At 33.7% G+C, this 18853-nt stretch overlaps 1 protein-coding gene across 3 annotated transcripts in view; it reads left to right on the plus strand.

Moving 5' to 3' along the window:
• The window catches only part of SPOCK3 (SPARC (osteonectin), cwcv and kazal like domains proteoglycan 3), a 478289-nt gene that overhangs the window by 216345 nt on the left and 243091 nt on the right, over positions 1-18853 (plus strand). For all 3 annotated transcript variants that reach the window (XM_053901147.1, XM_019441052.2, XM_053901146.1), the window contains exon 4: positions 1235-1349. In XM_053901147.1, the coding sequence (XP_053757122.1) occupies positions 1235-1349 (115 nt within the window). The remainder of the gene's footprint in view (positions 1-1234; positions 1350-18853) is intronic.

The following is an 18853-nucleotide window of genomic DNA, read 5'->3' on the forward strand; positions in this document are numbered from 1 at the left end:
ATTCAGCAATTTAAAGGAATAAAATAGTGATACATGGTACCATATCGTTGGACCTTGAAAACATAGTTCCAAACAAAGGAAGCCAGTCACAGAAGACCACATATATGTAATTCTATTTACATAAAGAAAGAATAGGCATATCTGTAGAAATTAGATTAGTGGGTGCTACTATTCATGGATGTGAGGGAGCTGGGGGAGTTGGGGCTTGGAGCGTGATGACTAAAGGGTATCCTTTCTTTGAGAAGATAAAAGTGTTCTAAACTTGGGGTGCCTGGGTGACTCAGTCGGTTGAGCATTTGACTCTTGATTCGGCTCGGGTCATGATCTCAAGGTTCGCGGGATAGAGGCCCCAGTTGGCCTCTGGGCTGACAGTGCAGTCTGCTTAGAATTCTCTCTTTCCCTCTTTCTCTGTCCCTCCCCTGGTCATGCTCTGGCACACACTTTCTCTCTCAAAATAAATAAATTACCATTTAAAAAATACTCTAAAATTGATTATGATAATAGTTGCACAGTTGTGAATATACTGAAAGCCACTGAATTTAAACATTAATGGAATGAATTGTATGCAAATTAAATCTCAGTAAGACTCTTGTTTAAAATATCACCGACAAATCACACACTCTTTGTGTTGGCATCCATCAAGATAGGGGTTTTGTCTAGAGAAATGGGGGTTCAGACATCAGGCACAAGCAATTTAAAAATGAAAATGCAATATCTCAGTATTATTACCAGGATACACTCAACCAGCCCCCTAGTACAGCTATAGACTCTTCTTGCATATCAGAGGACTCATTAACGCCCACTAGAATCTTTTGGGCTTACTCCCTTAGGTCCACCTACCTGCATCTATCTAGGGAAAGCAAAAGTATAAATTATAATCCTCAACTGACACAAGATATTACAGTAAAATGCCCCAACTTTATTCTGCACCTTATTGCTTAGAAGACAGTAACGACTATAGGAAATTTTGGTCTTAAAGTTTCTATTTTGATTATACATTGTTTGGTCATAAGGTTGCATGCATTTTAGCTTCCAAGTAGAATAAGATTAAATTGCAGCCATCTATTAACTCTGAGTTATATGGGTAAAAATAGAAGTATCTCTTAGAAGAGGAGGAATGTGAAGAAAATTTAGAGATGAACTGCTATGTAAATTTCTTGATCAAATCGTTTGATGAGATGAGATACCTCCATTTTATTGAAACGTATCTTAATATTTTCTGAACTTTTTTTAGCTTTAGATCCAGCCAAAGATCCATGCTCAAAGATGAAATGTAGTCGGCATAAAGTATGCATTGCTCAAGATTCTCAGACTGCAGTCTGCATTAGTCACCGGAGGCTTACACACAGGTAAACATTATTAAATTAAATTTCACTGATTGAACAGTATTCCTTACTATGAATAACTGCAGAATGTAAATATTTGGCAATGTCTGCTAAGCTTATATCCAGAGTTTTATTGAAACAATTTCAGAAGGTTGGTTAATATCATTATGATTCACTTGGGTTAAACACTAATCAATCAGAATTACTATGGATTATAGAATTTAGGCATATATTATTAAATAAAGAGGAGTTTGTGAAGATTGAAGTACTATATCTGCATACTCACACTTTTTCAACTTTAAGGAGTAAGTACCATTTTGGTACCCTCTAAATATTTACGCTTATGCCTATTTTCCTCAAAGAAGAATTGGAAACAAAGTTAAAGGGCAAATAATAATAATAATAATAATAATAATAATAAACAAGACAAAGAAAAAATGAAACAAATGATTGATGTTCATTAAAAAAGAAAAAGTCACAGTATAGAGATATGGACCTAGAACCCTTCAGGACACCTACCTTTAAGGAAGCACTCATACTGGTAGAGTCCTTGTAGTCTGGAAGCTGGCACAAAATTCCAAGAGAAGAAAGAGTTTTAAATGTGTTACAATGATATCACTGCTTCTGTCAGATAAGCTCTATTTTGAGAAGGATCAGTAATTTAGAAACAGCCTGTGTAGTTTCATGCTGTCTTAAGTATTGAAACATGGCACAACCAAAAGTGAAATCACAGGTAACTGACTGAAGTAAGCAGGTGTATCTATCCCCTTTATTACTTTTAAAAGAATTCTCTTTATGGGAACACTCTCTTTTGTGACATTGGGACTGTACTGCTTTTACGTCAAATGAGCAAGGGAATTTCACTGTCTGGGTATGTTCAGAGATTAATTGCATTTTTATTTTAGTGTCCTTACTCTAAAGTCTTTATTCAAACATACCAACAGAGAATAAAGACTTTAGAGAATAAGAATGTAAGTAGAATTTCTAGAAAATGACAAACTTTAAGTTTTGTTGACTTTTCGTATTAGTTTGAAAGCACATATGCATAAAGCCTTTTATAACCTGCTGAATGGAGTAGAGGAGGAATTTATTCCATAATGGCACATCTATTGTGTGAGATTTCAAATGCCAAGACAGGTTGGCTAATGGAGCCAAGATAAAGAGTTTAGGAATAAGTTCACTTGGGACAAAGAATCATGGCATACCAATAATATACTTGCAGAAGTAAGTAAGAGGAAGAAAGACAGCAAGTCTGGGAATGCAAAGTATAAAAGGCTTCTAAGAAATAATGTTGCTATAAAGTCAATATGCTGTGGGAGGGCACAGCATGGCAAAGCAGAGTTAACAGCAATATGTTCCACACTCAAGCATGTCCTCTATGTTACCTTTATAAAGAAATACCAAAACATTGGGCCAGAATTTTATTTTTCTATTTATTTCCCTAGAATTCCAAAGTTTCTGAATTGCTTGGACTCACATTAATTAATCACAAAAATTTAAATATTAGTATGCAAATGTATGTATGGAGAGTTAGGAGAGAGTTGATTTTTACTTGAGAAATCAATAGGAGGCTGGTGTTGAAATACATTCATGTGTAATCCCTCACTTAAGTTTCAGAGACTTAGTCAATTTATTTCATAAAAGCAAAAACTGTTTTATCACAAGTGTCAGAGACCCTGGGAAAGGTTTTCATTTAACACACAGTTAAAGTTAACACCTCATTGGCCATTTCCTGCCCCCCCTCCCCTCCCCCCCCCCCCCACCCCCGGGCTCCCTGGACCAAGTCAAAGAGCAACTGAAGTCCTCACTCACAATTCATCTCATGCCCAGGGCAGAGAGACTCTCTCCTTTCCACAATCGCTGAACACTGAAGCCAGGAGAGGTTAAAGTAACTGATTCAATATCACAAAGCTGCGAATTTTCAGAGCATTGATTCCAGTCTATGTTTACTGACACCAAAGTCCATGTTTTTTACAACTATTCTGTCTCACTGCTTCTCTTATTCAACAAAGATATAACTACAGACAAAAAGAAACTTCCTTAATGTGATAAAGACTCAGAACAAAAGCTAGAGTATTTCTTAATATAAACAGGTGCAATGTTTTAAAAGGAGAACCATTGCCAACTCTGCCTTTGGTATAGTGATAAGCTGGGGCAGTGGGGGAGTCTACTGTGCTTTAAGTAAGTGGACTTCAAAGTGTTTTATGTAAATACTGTTTAGTCCTGTTCTATTTCTGATAAACTATTATAAAATTTGCACTCAGTACACACTATATTCAATAAATAAATAGCTAGTTCCAAAGAATTGATTTTAAGATTAATATTTGATATGCTTTATTTGCTTTGAGGATGTAGGTACATAGTGAATGTTTATACAACACTTAGGGAAGGAGAGTTTTGCCAAGAAGTTTGATCAATAAAGGTGGCTAATGTAAATAAAGCAAGTCTTAAATCTGGGGTGTGTGCACTTTGGGGATGGGGTATGGGAAACAAGGAAAACAGGCTTAAGTAATCAATTTTGACCATTTACATAGTTTAGATTAGAAATTACTATTGTTTTTATTTATAAGAACAACTTTCTTTTTTCTTGATCTCATAAAAGAGAAGATGAAATTTCTTGTTTGCTTCTGTAGGGCGAATGTCATTGTTTAAAGAGGTTTTCCTAATTCTCCCGCCCTCCTCAAACTAGATAAAACATCCATTTTTCCATTACCTTAGAACCCTGCGCTTCTCATTTTTAAATACTCATTACATTTGTAATAAATTGTGTAACATGAATCTCCTGCAAGTGACAGGAAGCTCATGAAGGTGAGGTCTATGTCTTACTTACAATTTTATATGTGACTTGACATACTGGTTAGTATATCGTTCTTTGAATAATGTATGAAAAGAGCTTTTCTTTTTGAATGTTAGAGAGGAAAATTGGGTAGTTTGATCAATTGAACTGGTCAACCTAGATAATCTAAGTCTGAAGTTTTTTTCTGTGCGCCTTGTGAGTATTTGTTGGAGATAGTCTGGGAAGGACATAGGAGCCAATCAACAAATATCTTTAAATAAATTTATTGAGAAAGATGTGTTCAAGAGACAGTGTAGGAAAATCCTGAATTTACCTCTTCTCATGGACACAACAAATTTATAACTACATATGGAATAATTTCCTCTGAAAAAGACCTAAAAACTGAATGAACAGAGCCTGTACAACAAAGGAGAAAAGGGCATGTTGGGGAAAAAAAAACACAACAGGAACAGCAATCCGTAATCAGGATGGATCTCAAAAATATGGGACTTTTCTCTGAGAAGTGAAGGGTCTGTGCTCTACATCGGGCACCCCAATGCTTAGATCCTTCACAGGACAGATGACGACTCAAATGCCTTGCCTTGAAAACCAGTGGGAATTAATCCAGGAAAACCATAGAACTATAGGGAATGGAGAACACAGAATCTGTTGTCCTGGGATCCAGCACAAAAACAACAGTTTGAAAATAACCTAGAACATATGTGAAGAAAACCCAATTACTGATCTTAAAGTATCTGCTGGATAGACAAGAAGTTGCTGGGACTCTCTCTGGGGGCCTCAAATAAATAAAATCAGAAATAAAAGAGAAGTTAAAACTGATACCATCGGAATACAAAGGTTCATAAAAATACTACAAATAATTTTATACCAACAAATTGGACAACCTAGACAAAATAGATAAATTTCTAGAAATACACAATACTCTAAGACTGAATTATGAAGAAATAGAAAATATGAATAGACTAATTTCTAGTAAGGAGATTGAATCAGAAACCAAAAATCAGAAACCAACCAGACAAAAGTACAGAGCCAGATGATTTCACTAGTGAATTCTAGCAAATATTCAAGAAGTTAATACCTGTTCTTCTCAAAGTCTTCCAAACAATTGGAGAGGAAAGAATGCTCCCAAACTAATTTTATGAGTCTAAAATTACCTTACTGCCAAAACCAAAGAAAAAACCAGAGAAACACACACACACACACACACACACACACACACGCACACGCACATGCACACACACATGCACACACAATATTCTTCATGAGCATAGATGAAAAAATCCTCAACCAAATATTAACAAAACAAATGACACGATACATTAAAAGGATGTTTCACCATGATCAAGTGGGATTTATTCCTATGTTGCCAGGATGCTTCAACATCCACAGATTAATCAACATAATACACCACATTAACAAAAAGAACAAAAATCATACGATTATCTCAGTATATGCAAAACCAAACGAAACCATACATTTGTTAACAATCAACATTCATTTATTATAAAAACTCTCAACAAAGCAGATATATAGAGGGAATATGCCTGAACAAAATAAAGGCTATCTATGATAAACCCACAACTCACATCATACTCAATGGTAAAAAACTGAAAGTCTTTCCTTAAGATCAGTAATAAGACAAGGATTCTTATTCTCACTTTCATTCGACATAGTATTGGAAGTCCTAGCCATGGCAATAAGGCAACAAAAAGAAGTAAAAGCAATCCAAATTAGAAGGAAATAAGTAAAAATGTCACTATCTGCAAATGATACAGACTATATATATATATATATATATATATATATATACTCTGAAGTTTTTACCAAAAAAAATTATAGCTAATAAATTTAGTAAAGTTGTAGGATACAAAATCAATATACAGAAATTTGTTGCATTTCTATACACTAATAATAATCTATCAGAAAGAGAAATTAAGAAAATTAAGAAAACAATCTCATTTACAATTGATTTGAAAAGATTACAGTTGGCTAGGAATGAGTTTACCAAGGAGGTGAAAGACCTGTGTTCTGGCAATTGTAAGACACTGATAAAAGAACATGACAAAGATAGAAAAAATGGAAAGATATTCTGTGCTCATCAAGTGGAATATTTATATTGTTAAATAGCCCATATTATTCTAAACAATCTTCAGGTTTAGTGGAATCCTTATGAAAATTCCAATGGCATTTTCACAGAAATGACAATTCTAAAATTTGTATGGTAACACAAAAGACCCCAAATGGTCAAAATAATCTTGAGAAAGAAGAACAAGACTGACGTATTATACTCCCTGATTTCAAGTATACTACAAAGCTATAGTAATCAAAACAGTATAGTATGGACTCACAGATCAATGGAACATAATTGAGGGCCCAGAAATAACCCCCCTCATGTATGAACAATTAATTTACAACAAAGGACTCAAGAACATAAAACAGAGAATGGATAGTGTCTTTGATAAATGGTACTGGGAAAACTGGAGAGCCACATGCAAAAGAATGAAACTAAATGACTATCTTATACCATATACATAAATTAACTCAAAATAGATTAATGACTTGAATGGAAGAAGTGAAATCATAAAATTCCCACAAGAAAACATGGTGGGAAGTTCCTGGACATTGATCTTAGTGGTGTGTTTGTGGACCTGACTCCAAAGACAGGGGAAACAAAAGCAAAAATAAAGAAATGGGGCGACATTAAAATGAAAAACTTCTGCAAAGCAAAGGAAATCATCAAATAAGACATTTGCAAGTCATTTATCCTATAAGGGATTAATATCTAAAATATATAAAAAACTCAAAAAAATAAACAATAAAAAAAGACCTAATTTAAAAATGGGCAGAGGATCTGAATAGAAATTTTTCCAAAGAAGACATACAGATGACCAACAGACATGTGAAGAAATTTTCATCATAACTAGTTATTAGGTAAATGCAAATCAAAATCACAATGAGATATCACCTCACACTTGTTAGAAGGGCTGTTATCAAAAACACAAGAAATAGCAGTGTTGGAGAGGATGTGGAGAAAAGGAAACAGTGGCAATGTCAATGGTTGTTGCCCTTGTGAACACAGTATGGAAACTTTTCAATTATTTTTCAAATAATTAAGAGTAGATCTACTGTATGATGTAGCTATTCCACCTCTGGGTATTTATCTGAAGAGTATGAAAACAATAATTTGAAAAGATGGATGCATATCCATGTTCATTGCAGCATTATTACAATAGCCAAGATATAGAAACATCCTAAGTGCCATTGATGGGTAAATGGATAAAAAGGATGTCATGCACATGCGCGCACACACACACACACACACACACACACACACACACACACACAGGAACACTATTCAGCCATTAGATGAATGAAATATTGGCATAATTCTACCATAGCATGGGTGTTATTCTAAGTGAAATAAATCAGATGGAGAAAAATAAATCCTGTATGATTTCACTCATATATAGAATCTTAACAAAACAAAACAAATGAATGAACAAAACAATACAAAAACAAACTCATAGATACAGAGAGCAGATTGATGATTACCTAATAGGGTGAAGGGGACTTACTGTGTGGTGATGAATGGTAACTAGACTTAGTGGTGATTACTTTGTGGTGTATATAGGTATCGATGTATAATTTTGTATATCTGAAAATTATATAATGTTATATACAAATTTTACTTTAATAATAAATTTATTGATTGCATAAACAAATACTTGCCAGCAGAAAAGGGAGAGGAGGATATGAAAATATGAAGGAGAAATGAGCCTCTAACAATTAGCTTTAGGAAACTGGTAGACCTTTGCCTTAGGTTTGTAAACAATTGAAATAATTGCTAGTGTTTTAAATCACGATATGTATCTTTGATATCAGAAAAATAGACTGATCAGGAGGTTCATGATGTATTTTACACTAACTGTGAACACTATTGCCAGTGTGGAGAAGGTTGTAAACTCTCCAAGTAAGTCATGTTCAAAATCATATGTTTGGATATTTGTCTCATGAAGAATTTGTCTCAAGCAACTGTTACCTGTGTGCTTGTGTTGGTTTTGTTACCATTATCATCACCAATTACAACAAAAGAGTGTTATGAATAAGGAGAGAAACTTAAGCTGCAACATGTTTTCTAAAATTTAGATGCTTAGTATAAAATATATGATGAGTTTGCCAGGTTTGGAAAATGACCCACTTTATATTGTTATCATGGGGAGCAGCTCTGGGGACGCTTACAGCTGAGAGTCTTTGTTTCCCTGTTTTTGTACACTGCGAGCAAGAAGCCTAGTGTTTTATGCTCCCTTTGCTGCCTGTGCAGCTGCAGATAATTAACACTATTTCTAGATCAGTGTTTCAGGCACCAATCAATGGATGCTGCTGATATTAAAAAAAAAAAAAGTTTTGGCATAACAAAGCAGTAAGGTTGAAGAAGTTATTATAGGACAAATCTAGCCATGTTAATTTCTGCTCCATTTACACCAAAGGTTGAAAAAGCATCAAAAAGGAAATGCTTTGGGCCCTGTAAAAAGGCATTATATAAAAGAATGATGAAGCTAATATAAAATACTATTTATTAAAACAGATATCAAAGGAATGTGAGTCCTAAAACTCTTCTATTTTAACTATGCACTTTTAGAATTCATAATGTTAAAGGCCATTTTTAAAAAAAAATCTGAATTTCCTTATATAATTATTAAATATATGACTCTGATATTTATATTTCCATTGTTATAATGCTGAAATATCCATAACGGAAAGATTCAATCACAGGACTTATTTATAGTAGAGTCTCAAAAATGTTTGTTGAATAGAATTGAACTTATAATTATTTTAAAATAATGCTTCTTGTACTTATGTAAGATTTAGCCTGTGGAGTATATAAATGTGTTGATATTGTCCTAGGGAGAATGAAATCCGGCATTTATTACACACTTAATACATGCAAAGTTTTTACCAAGTGATTTAAATTTATTTATTTTTTACAACATTCCAAAAGTTTTATACTAAAGCCTATTATGGTCCTTCTATAGAATCAAAAACGGAAGCTCTAAGATTCTGGATATTCTGCTTCAGATTATGTATAGAAAGATGGTAGCTAGCTAGATAAAAGGGACAAATTGAGGATTTGAAATCGTTTATTTTTTTGTATACACATTCCTTTTTACAATTACAAATTAATTATATGTTTGCGAACATGTAATTTTTTATACATTTATAAGTAGATGTTTATATAACCATTTAAGTACCTCACTACCGATAGATCTTTCAGTTAGTATCTAGAGGTTTTGCAACACTTTTTTTTTTTTTTGGTTTTGCAGCAATTCTGAGCAAAAGTTACAGAAAATGTCTATATACCCTCTGTCCCCACATTTGCACGAACTCCTCTGTTGTCAACAACTCCCACCAGGACGGTACCTTTGTTATATTTGAGAAACTTACACTGACACATCGTTGTCATCCAAAGTCTATAGTTTATATTATTTTTTAATATTAATTGCACTTAAAAAGAGGTAATAGTATTTTGGATAGTGAATTAGTGTAACTCTTCTTAAAACACAGATAATACCTAAAGTTAATCATGTTTCATTTATTTCTCAAGGTTTTCTAATGCTATATATATATATATATATATATATATATATATACACACACACACATATATATATACACATATACATAGGCATATATTAAACAGATGTGTATATATATGTGTGTGTGTGTATATATATATATATATATATGTATACATGGACATTTATTCTAGTTATTGAGGTTGCAAAATTTGTTGCTTATTATATTGTAATATTTTTGAAACATAATATTTAGTACTTATAAAACATATTATATAAGTGAGACACTCTTCTATACATTTTATAGATGATAAATAATTTTATTACAACTCTATGTACCCTTAAAAAAATTGCTGAGTTACTTTTGCCTAACGTAGAATTCCTCCGCATATTTTAATCCACATTCTTTTTTGGCTGAATATGTAATTCTTGGATTCTCTATTCTGATATCACCTTCCAGAGGACATAATCCCTAGATACTGGAGAACCTCTCATAAGAAGAAAATTTAATTCATTAGACTGAACATTTTTAGCAATCATTATAATGTGGTCAAGTTTTACTTCCAATGCTCTGCATTGCAAAAACAAAAAGCATGTTTCTCAAATATAAAAATAAGACAACAGTGATTATACTTTCAAATACACAGCACAGAACATCATTACTATCATATTATCCCCACTTCTGCTGAAAATCAGGGGCTTGTTGATTACAGTCCAAAATCTTTGGCATGGTCCCTTGTAACAGGACCCAGGCAGCTTTACAGCCTCCTCTGCAACTCTCTCCTGGTGACACATTGCAGTCTTACCACTGCAGGCAATTCATTGTGTGGAGTGATGTAACAGAACACAGAGGCCAGAACTGGACTGCCAGACTTCAGTCTAGCCCCAATCTGCTAGCTGTGCGATCTTGAGGAGGTCAATTAAATTCTCTGTACTTCAGTTCTCTTTAAAGTAGGAATGATAAAAATGCTATTTTCTGATGATGCTGATTTAAGGATTAATGAGTTACTATACAAAGCGATTAGAACAGGGTGTGATCCATACCGAGTAGGCATTGTGAAAAGGTTAGTCACTGCTAATTTTTTCCTTTAAACATGTTAATATATTTTATAATCATAGACTCTTCTTATGTCTCAGATTTTTTCCTGGGGAAATGTTCTGTCCATTTATTCCTTTGTTCTGGTAAACACTCCATGAATGAGGAGGCTTTTAGCATGATGGTTATTGGTATGTTACTTGAAATTAGACTGGCTGGCTTTGAAGTTTGTCTCCATCTCTTGGTGGCAGAATGACTTTGAGCATACTAAACTCCCCAAGACTCAGTTTTCTTGTTTATAAAATAGAGATGATAATTGTACTATCTATCTCCCTTTGTTTTGTGAAAATTAAAGACACAATTTGTGTAAAGCCCTTTTCACAGTGTAAGCACTCAATAAACATTAATTATTGAGAAATCTCTATCCAGCTCTCTCTGACACGTGTCCCAGCACAAGGAAGAATTAAATTCTCCTTTATCATTGTGCCCATGGCACATTCAAAATACTTTTTATCTACCCGTATTATAGTAATTTGTTTATATATTTAATAACTTAAGGTTGAGCTGAAGTTGACACAATATTTGGAAAAAATAAATGTTGACTTCTGACTTAGATGAAATTTCAGGTTACTTTCTTTTTCAAGTACAAAGAGATAATTATATGATTTTGCCAGTTGAGAATGGAGAGAATGGGAACAATATGCCATATTTGTGTTGGGGAAAAATGTGAGAGACAGCTACTTCAGGGAAATAGCAAGGGAATAAACATATTTGCTCTCCTGGAGGTTATTAGGCTATATTTTGAACAAATTCACTCCCTTTAATGATTTTCTAGTTTATATCTTTTACCACTACCCATATCTTTATGCCTAGAGAAGAAGGCTTCAGACCAAATAGTTCAAAATATATGAGAAGTATTCACGTGTACTAAAATGCCTCCTCTAAGACTGTCATTTGTGATTAGTTATATTACTTTCCTGTCTTTTCAGATAGCTCTTATTTCCCAGGTGGGCCCAAAGACTTCTATGCTTCTTCTGCTTAGCTTAGCTTAGCTACTTCTTGTGTTTGAAGGAAGGAAAGGCTGGGTCTAAGTGGAGTTTTCCAGCTCTGCATCCCATAATACTGGCTTTAAAGTTTGTAAAGAAGATTTTAATTAATGTACGTCTGTGTCTACTTCTAAGTCTCCTGAGACCGAGATTTCAGTTGCGAGAACAGGGTTTGAGTTATGCTGGTTAATAGAGGAGGACAGTATGAGCAGCCAACCACAAGAAGCCTACACTGGAATGACATGGGGGATAGAAAAAACTCAGTTGATTGCATACTGTGGATGATGATCATCAGGAATTCACTCACAAGCCATTTTCTCTGCCATTCAATTATTGTTTCATGAATATCTGTTAATGGAGGGAAGACAGTAAGATTAGAAAAAAATAACAACAAAGGAGGGTTCAAATATTGTTTAATGAAGTATGGTTTCCAAAATAAACAAGAGGATAGTGGAGACTTGGAAGAAAGGAAAAACTGGATAATTTATGAAGAAGGTAACATTTAAAGAGGTATTTTAGATAGAACTTAACGTCTCCTACACCAATGTCTTTAAATGATGAAGACTAAAATACTTAGGTTCAAAGTCCAATTATGTTACTTAGATTTCTGATTTATAGCAGAGAGAGCTAATTACATAGGTTAAATAGATGCTTTTTATATTAAAAGAATATCAGATCCTTTTATCTCTAAGGAGGTTAAAACTAATTGCCTATTAAGAAAAATGATTATACTTTCTCTTCTAAATATAAATATCTTTCTATACTGTTGTAATTTACTATTTTGAAGGAATTGAGGAAAAACATCATCATTTGTTAGCTAAGTGTGAAAGGAAGGAAAATATTTTGTAAAGATGTTATAAATGGTATCCATTATTAAATATTTTCTTTAAAATTTAAAATCTTACAAAAATAATGTGGAGGAGAACAACTAAATGACAGAGAAGGGAGTGCATATTGTGTACCTCCCTCTCCCAGGCCACTCAGTTTCACTCCCACTCTTGCAGAAATTTTCTATAGGCACACATTCATACAAACACAATTACTTCCTAATGGGAGGATTTTGTGTTATTGTGCTTTGTTTTATTAACTTTCTATATTTTTCATGTTTGCAATTTAGCATACAGATTTTATCATATTCTTTTATTTTTCTTAGATTTTTTTAGAGTTTATTTATTTTGACAGATGAGAGAGAGAGAGAGAGAGAGAGAGAATCCCAAGTAGGCTCTGTGCTGTCAGCACAGAGCTCCACATGGAGCTTGAACCCATGAACTGTGAGATCATGACCTGAGCTGAAATCAAGAGTCTAATGATTAACCAACTGAGCCACCCAGGCACCCCTATCATACTCCTTTATATAGCCATAAAGGTACTCATTACATGCATGTACAATAATTTTTAAACAATGTCTCATTGACGGACATTAAGGTTATTTCTAGGTTTTTATCTTATATGGCTACTTTACAACATTCAACATGCACTTATGTATGTTTGTGTGTCTATTTTTACCAGAAATTCCTAGGAGTTGAGTGGCTAAGTTAAAGGGAGAGTGTATTTAAATTTTGATAGTTATTGTCAAATACCCTATAAGTATAATGTGTCAATTTCTCTACTTCAAGCAATGTATCCTGATGCCTGTATGATCACACTTTTGCCTATAAAAATACTGTTTAGATATTAGTAATTTTGAATTATCAACTATTGAGGTTTGTTCTCGTTTTAAAATTGGTATGTGTAAAATCACGTGATCATATCAATAGATGCAGAAAAAGCATTTGGTAAAATCCAGCACCCATTCATGATAAAAATTCTCAGTAAATTAGGAATGGAGGGATATTTCTCTACTTGATAAAAGATATCTAAAAAACATACAACTAATATCACACTTACTGGTGAGAAACTCAAAGCTTGCTCACTAAGATAAGGCAAAAGTCAAGGATACCATCCCCTTGTCCCCCTTAACAATCTTTTTCAACATCATATTGCAAGTTCTAACTAATGTAAGAAAAAAATAAAATGAAATAAACACACACAGGTCAGGAAAAAAGAAATAAAATTGTTTTGTCTGCAAATTAGATGAAGAAAATCTGAAACAATGGACAAACTAACTCCTGCAACTAATATGCAATGACAGCAGGATATAAGATTAATGTACGAAGGTCAACTTAATTCCAGCATACCAGCCATGAACAAGTGGAATTTGAAATTCAAAACACAATATCTTTTAACAGTATTAATTCTCCCAGTAATGGATAGGAAAAATTAATATTGTTAATATGACCACACTACCCAAAGCCATTGAGATATTCAATTTATATTTATCTAGCAAATGTTCCACAAACAGTTTTAACATTTATATTAATAGCATACTTTTAGCTTGATATCTCAAATTGTGAAATTATTTATGGATGTCCCTTAACCAATGGATAGTTTAGGATATATAGCCCTATATTTTACAATAATGTAAGCTATTTGAATTCTTTTTTTCAAAATACCTGATCTCAAATTCTTTAAATTGTATTGTTCCTCTTTATTGACCTGTACTTGGGGCTTCGTTATGTATTTTATTTTAAATTATAAGTAAAAATTAAAGAAGCTGAGGCACCTGGATGGCTCAGTTGATTAAGCATCTGACTTTTGATTTTGGTTCAGATCACGATCTCAGGGTTCGTGAGACTGAGCCCTGCACTGAGCTCTGTGCTGACAGCATGGAACCTACCTGAAATTCCCGCTCTCCCTCTCTCTCTCTCTTTGCTCCTCCCCCACTTGCTCTTTTTTTCTCAAAATAAGCAAACTTTAAAAAAAGGGACAGGAGAACTGCATAAACATTTTTTTTTTCAAAGAATACATCCAGATGGCCAAGAAAGAAAGAAAACAATGCTCAACATCACTTAAATCATCCAGGAAGTGCAAATTAAAACCACAGTGAGATATCATCTCACACCTGTTAGAATGGTTGTCATCAAGAAGATAAGAGATAACAGGTGTTGGTGAGGGTGTGGAGAAAAGGGAACCCTGGTCCACTGTTGATGGGGATGTTGATGAGAAGGTGCAGCTACTACTTAAAACAGTATGGAGTTTCCTCAAAAAATTAAAAATAGATCTAGCATATGATGCAGCAATCAAACTCTGGGTATACATCTAAAGGAAATATGAACAAGATATTATAAAGATATCTATACTTCCATGTTTATTGAAGTATTATTGACAGTAACCAAAATATGGAAATAAACTATGTCTATCAACAGATAAATAGGTAAAAAAAGCTATAATGTGTGTGTATACATATACATATACAATGGAATATTTTTCAGACATGAGAAAGAGGGAAATTCTTCCATTCCTGACAACATGGATGGACTTTGGAGATATCATGCTTATTGAGATAAACCAGGCAGCCAAAACAAATATTCTATGGTATCACTTATGCATGGAATGTAAAACAGCCAAACTTGTATAAACAGATAAAGGGGCAGTGGTTACCAGGAGCTGGAGGTTGGGGAATTGGGGAGATGTTGTTAAAGGGCATAAACTTGTAACTAGAAGATGAATATGTTTTGAAGATTTAATGTACAGCATAGTAAGTATGGTCAAAAATACTGTATTGTATACCCCAAAGTTGCTAATAAAATAGATCTTAAATGTTGTTACCACATGGACACCTTGTTGGCTCAGTTGGTTTAGTGTTGGACTCTTGATTTCGACTCAGGTTGTGATCTGAAAGTCATGATCTCAAGGTTGTGAGATCAAGCCCTGCCTTGGGCTCTGTGCTGGATGTGAAGCCTGCTTAAGATTCTTTGTCTCCCTCTCCCTCTGCCCCTCTACCCCTCTCAAAAAAAAAAGCATTCTCACCACAAAAAAAGAAAAATAATTATATGACATGATACAGGTGTTAATTAAATCTGTGGTGGTATTCATATCACAATATAAAAATGTATTAAGTCAATCTATTGTCTACCTTAAACTTACACAATATTATATGTAAATTATGTGTTAGTGAAAACAAAACACATTAATATTAACATTAGCATCTCCAAAATGAAATACTAGGGATAAATCTAACAAAATATGTACCACATTTATATAAGGATAACTTCAAAGCTGATGAAAAAAATCCAAGAATAACTAAATAAATAGAGAAATATTCCATGTTCATGGATAGGAATATTCAATGTTTTCAATATGTCAATTCTATGGGGATTTAGGACAGTCTAACCATAATCTAACCATATTTCGGCAATCACACTCCTCTGTATTTACCCAATTGAGTTGAAACTGTATAGCCACCAAAAAATCTACACGCAGATGTTTACGGAAGCTTTATTCATAATTGCTAAAAGTTGGGAACAACCAAGATGCCCTACGGTAGGTGAACGGTTCAAAAAACTGTAGTACATCCAGACAATAGAATAGTAGGCAGCACTAAAACACAATGAGATATCAGCCATGATGAGACATTTAGGGAATTTGAAACGCATATTATTAAGCAAAAGAAGACAGTCAAAAAGGGTTGCCTACTATATAATTCCAACCATACGACATCCCGAAAAAGGCAAAACTATGGTGACTATAGATGAGTTACTTACCAGGGTTTGGGAGAAGGCTCAGGGATGGATAATAGGTGGATCCCAGAGGAATTTTGGGACAAACTACTTTGTATGTTGACATAATGACAGATGCATGTCATTATACATTTGTTTAAGTGTATAACATTTAAGAGTGAACTATAATGTAAACTATGGAAATTATGTATCAATGCAGGCTCATCAACGGTAACAAATGTACCCCTCTGTTGAGGGATGTTAATAATGGGGTAGGCTATGCAAGGGGTATATGGGAAATCTCTACCTCCCCCTCAATTTTTCTGTGAACCTTAAACTTCTCTAAGGAAATAAAGTTTTAGTAAACAAATTGGAATATATGAATTTCAGTTTTCAGTTTTAAGAATGTGTGTGTGTGTGTGTGTGTGTGTGTGTGTGTGTGTGTGTGTGTGTCTTTAATAATGGTTGTGTTGTATACATAGTGGTGGTTTAATATCAACCATTCTTTCCAAGTTGTAACATGTTGAAACATGATTAGAAAATAGTGGCAAGTTAAAGAAATTTGACTGTGCCAATAACATTTTTTGGAGCGGCAACATTTTTGTTTTTTCAGACAATAGGATAGTTTTACTACAAGATAAGGAAGTTTAATTAAAGAGTCTTCACGGTAGGAAAGATGTGCTAGATATTTAAACTGTAACAAGATGTGCATAATTTACTTATTCTCATGATTATTTAGACCTATGATTTTAAAGCAGTTCATATTTGATAGACAGGTGCTGTGATGAACCTAATTACTATTTTACATGTTTTGTTTTTGGTAATCTTCTCATCAAATGAATTTTTCTTGTTCGAAATACTTCCCTCTCGAGGTAATCAATTTTATTTCTTAGCATTTTAGAAAATGTAATATTATTATTCTTAAACTGATTTCTAATGATCAACTCTGGTATGAATTCATTTAAATTTAGTCATGACATTTAAAATATTAAACCCAAACTTTCTATTATGAAGTTTTTATTAAAGAATTCAACATTTTGGGTACATTACAGTTGAACCTTCTGCTAACCAAATGTTGGCAGAAAAACAATAGTATTTCCAGGTAATGGGTATTCAGTGCCAGAGCATATAAATGTCTAAAGTTTGTAAAAAGCCTTTTTTCCTATAGTTGACTAATGTGGATAAATAATTATGAAATGTAGGGTCACGTACTGCTATATTTCAGCGAATTATTTGTCTTTCTTTTTCTAGATTCCAGATTTATTTTTATTTATTTCCTTTAAATTTCTTTAAAATATTTTTTAAAACATTTTTAATGTTGGGCCTATCTAGTGTCAAAATATGGAACTTGATACTTTCTATTTACCTCTCTATTCACATTGTGATTCAGAATATGGAATTTATATTCATTGATACTCACGTACCGGTGGATCCAGATAGCCATACAACAAAGGATTTTGCCCCGCCTCCACATGGTAGATTTGTTGCTGCAAAGTGGCTTCTAGCCCAGGTACTGCGGTTTTCAGCTGCTCTTTCCACTAGACCTCACTGCTGTGTGAGGTCATGTGACTAGTTCTTGCATGTTGAACCAGAGTAGATGTAATGTTTGTCATTTCAGAGTCCAGATTGTTAAGAAATGGGTGTGGTTTAAAGAATCTACTGGGGACCTCATCTGGATGTGATGAAACCTTTCTTGCCACGTAGGTACATGCACATCCCAGAACATGATATGCCCTAGAAATTCCACATAATTTATTCCCAAGTGTGGGCACTGATAAAATTGCAGCATATAAGGCATGAGAAACACTGATTAGAATTTCCAGATGATTATAAAAAATTACTCCAGACTGTGGAGGCTCAGTAAAGTTAGAGGCATTTTACCTGTGTTGTAAAGAAGGTTTTTGCCAATTTTATACTCAAATAGTATATAAGAAGTATTAATTTGAGGCTTCAACCCCAGTTGTAGGCTCAAAACATAATTATTTAAAATACTTATACTGTAATTACAAATGTAAATTACACCTGTGAGAGCCAGTGACATTGTTGATCACTTTTCTAGATCCCTTTCTAGATCCCTTCTTGTTTTAGCCTTGGGATCCACTGTTATCTATAGAGGGTTAGTAACTAGGATGAAGTCATTTAGGATAGAAAGCTTTTTAGAGATAATTTAATTCAATTCTGCATCCTAAGTATAAGGCAATGATTGTTATGATTAAGAAAATTATGATGATAAGAATTAAGTTGAGAGTCATGGAAGTAACAATGCCTAAACATTTATTGCTAACAGATTACTGCGAAACTTGTAGGCACTTCACATGTTACTTCGTTAATACTATCATTATCCTCATTTTACAGATTAAGGCATTAAAGCTCAGTTGTTTATAGTAATTGCAAACGGCTACACAAATAGTAAGCAATAGAGTCAGGAATTGAGTTTAGCCTGTTGGATGTCAAAGCCTCCACTATTTTCTGCCATAAGAGGTTGCTTGTTAACTGCCCTCCTCAGGGTCACACAGTTCTCTATTCATTTATATACTT

Source organism: Panthera pardus, unplaced genomic scaffold (genome assembly GCF_024362965.1).
Source record: "Panthera pardus isolate Hobbes unplaced genomic scaffold, ASM2436296v1 HiC_scaffold_13, whole genome shotgun sequence".
Taxonomy (NCBI): domain Eukaryota; kingdom Metazoa; phylum Chordata; class Mammalia; order Carnivora; family Felidae; genus Panthera; species Panthera pardus.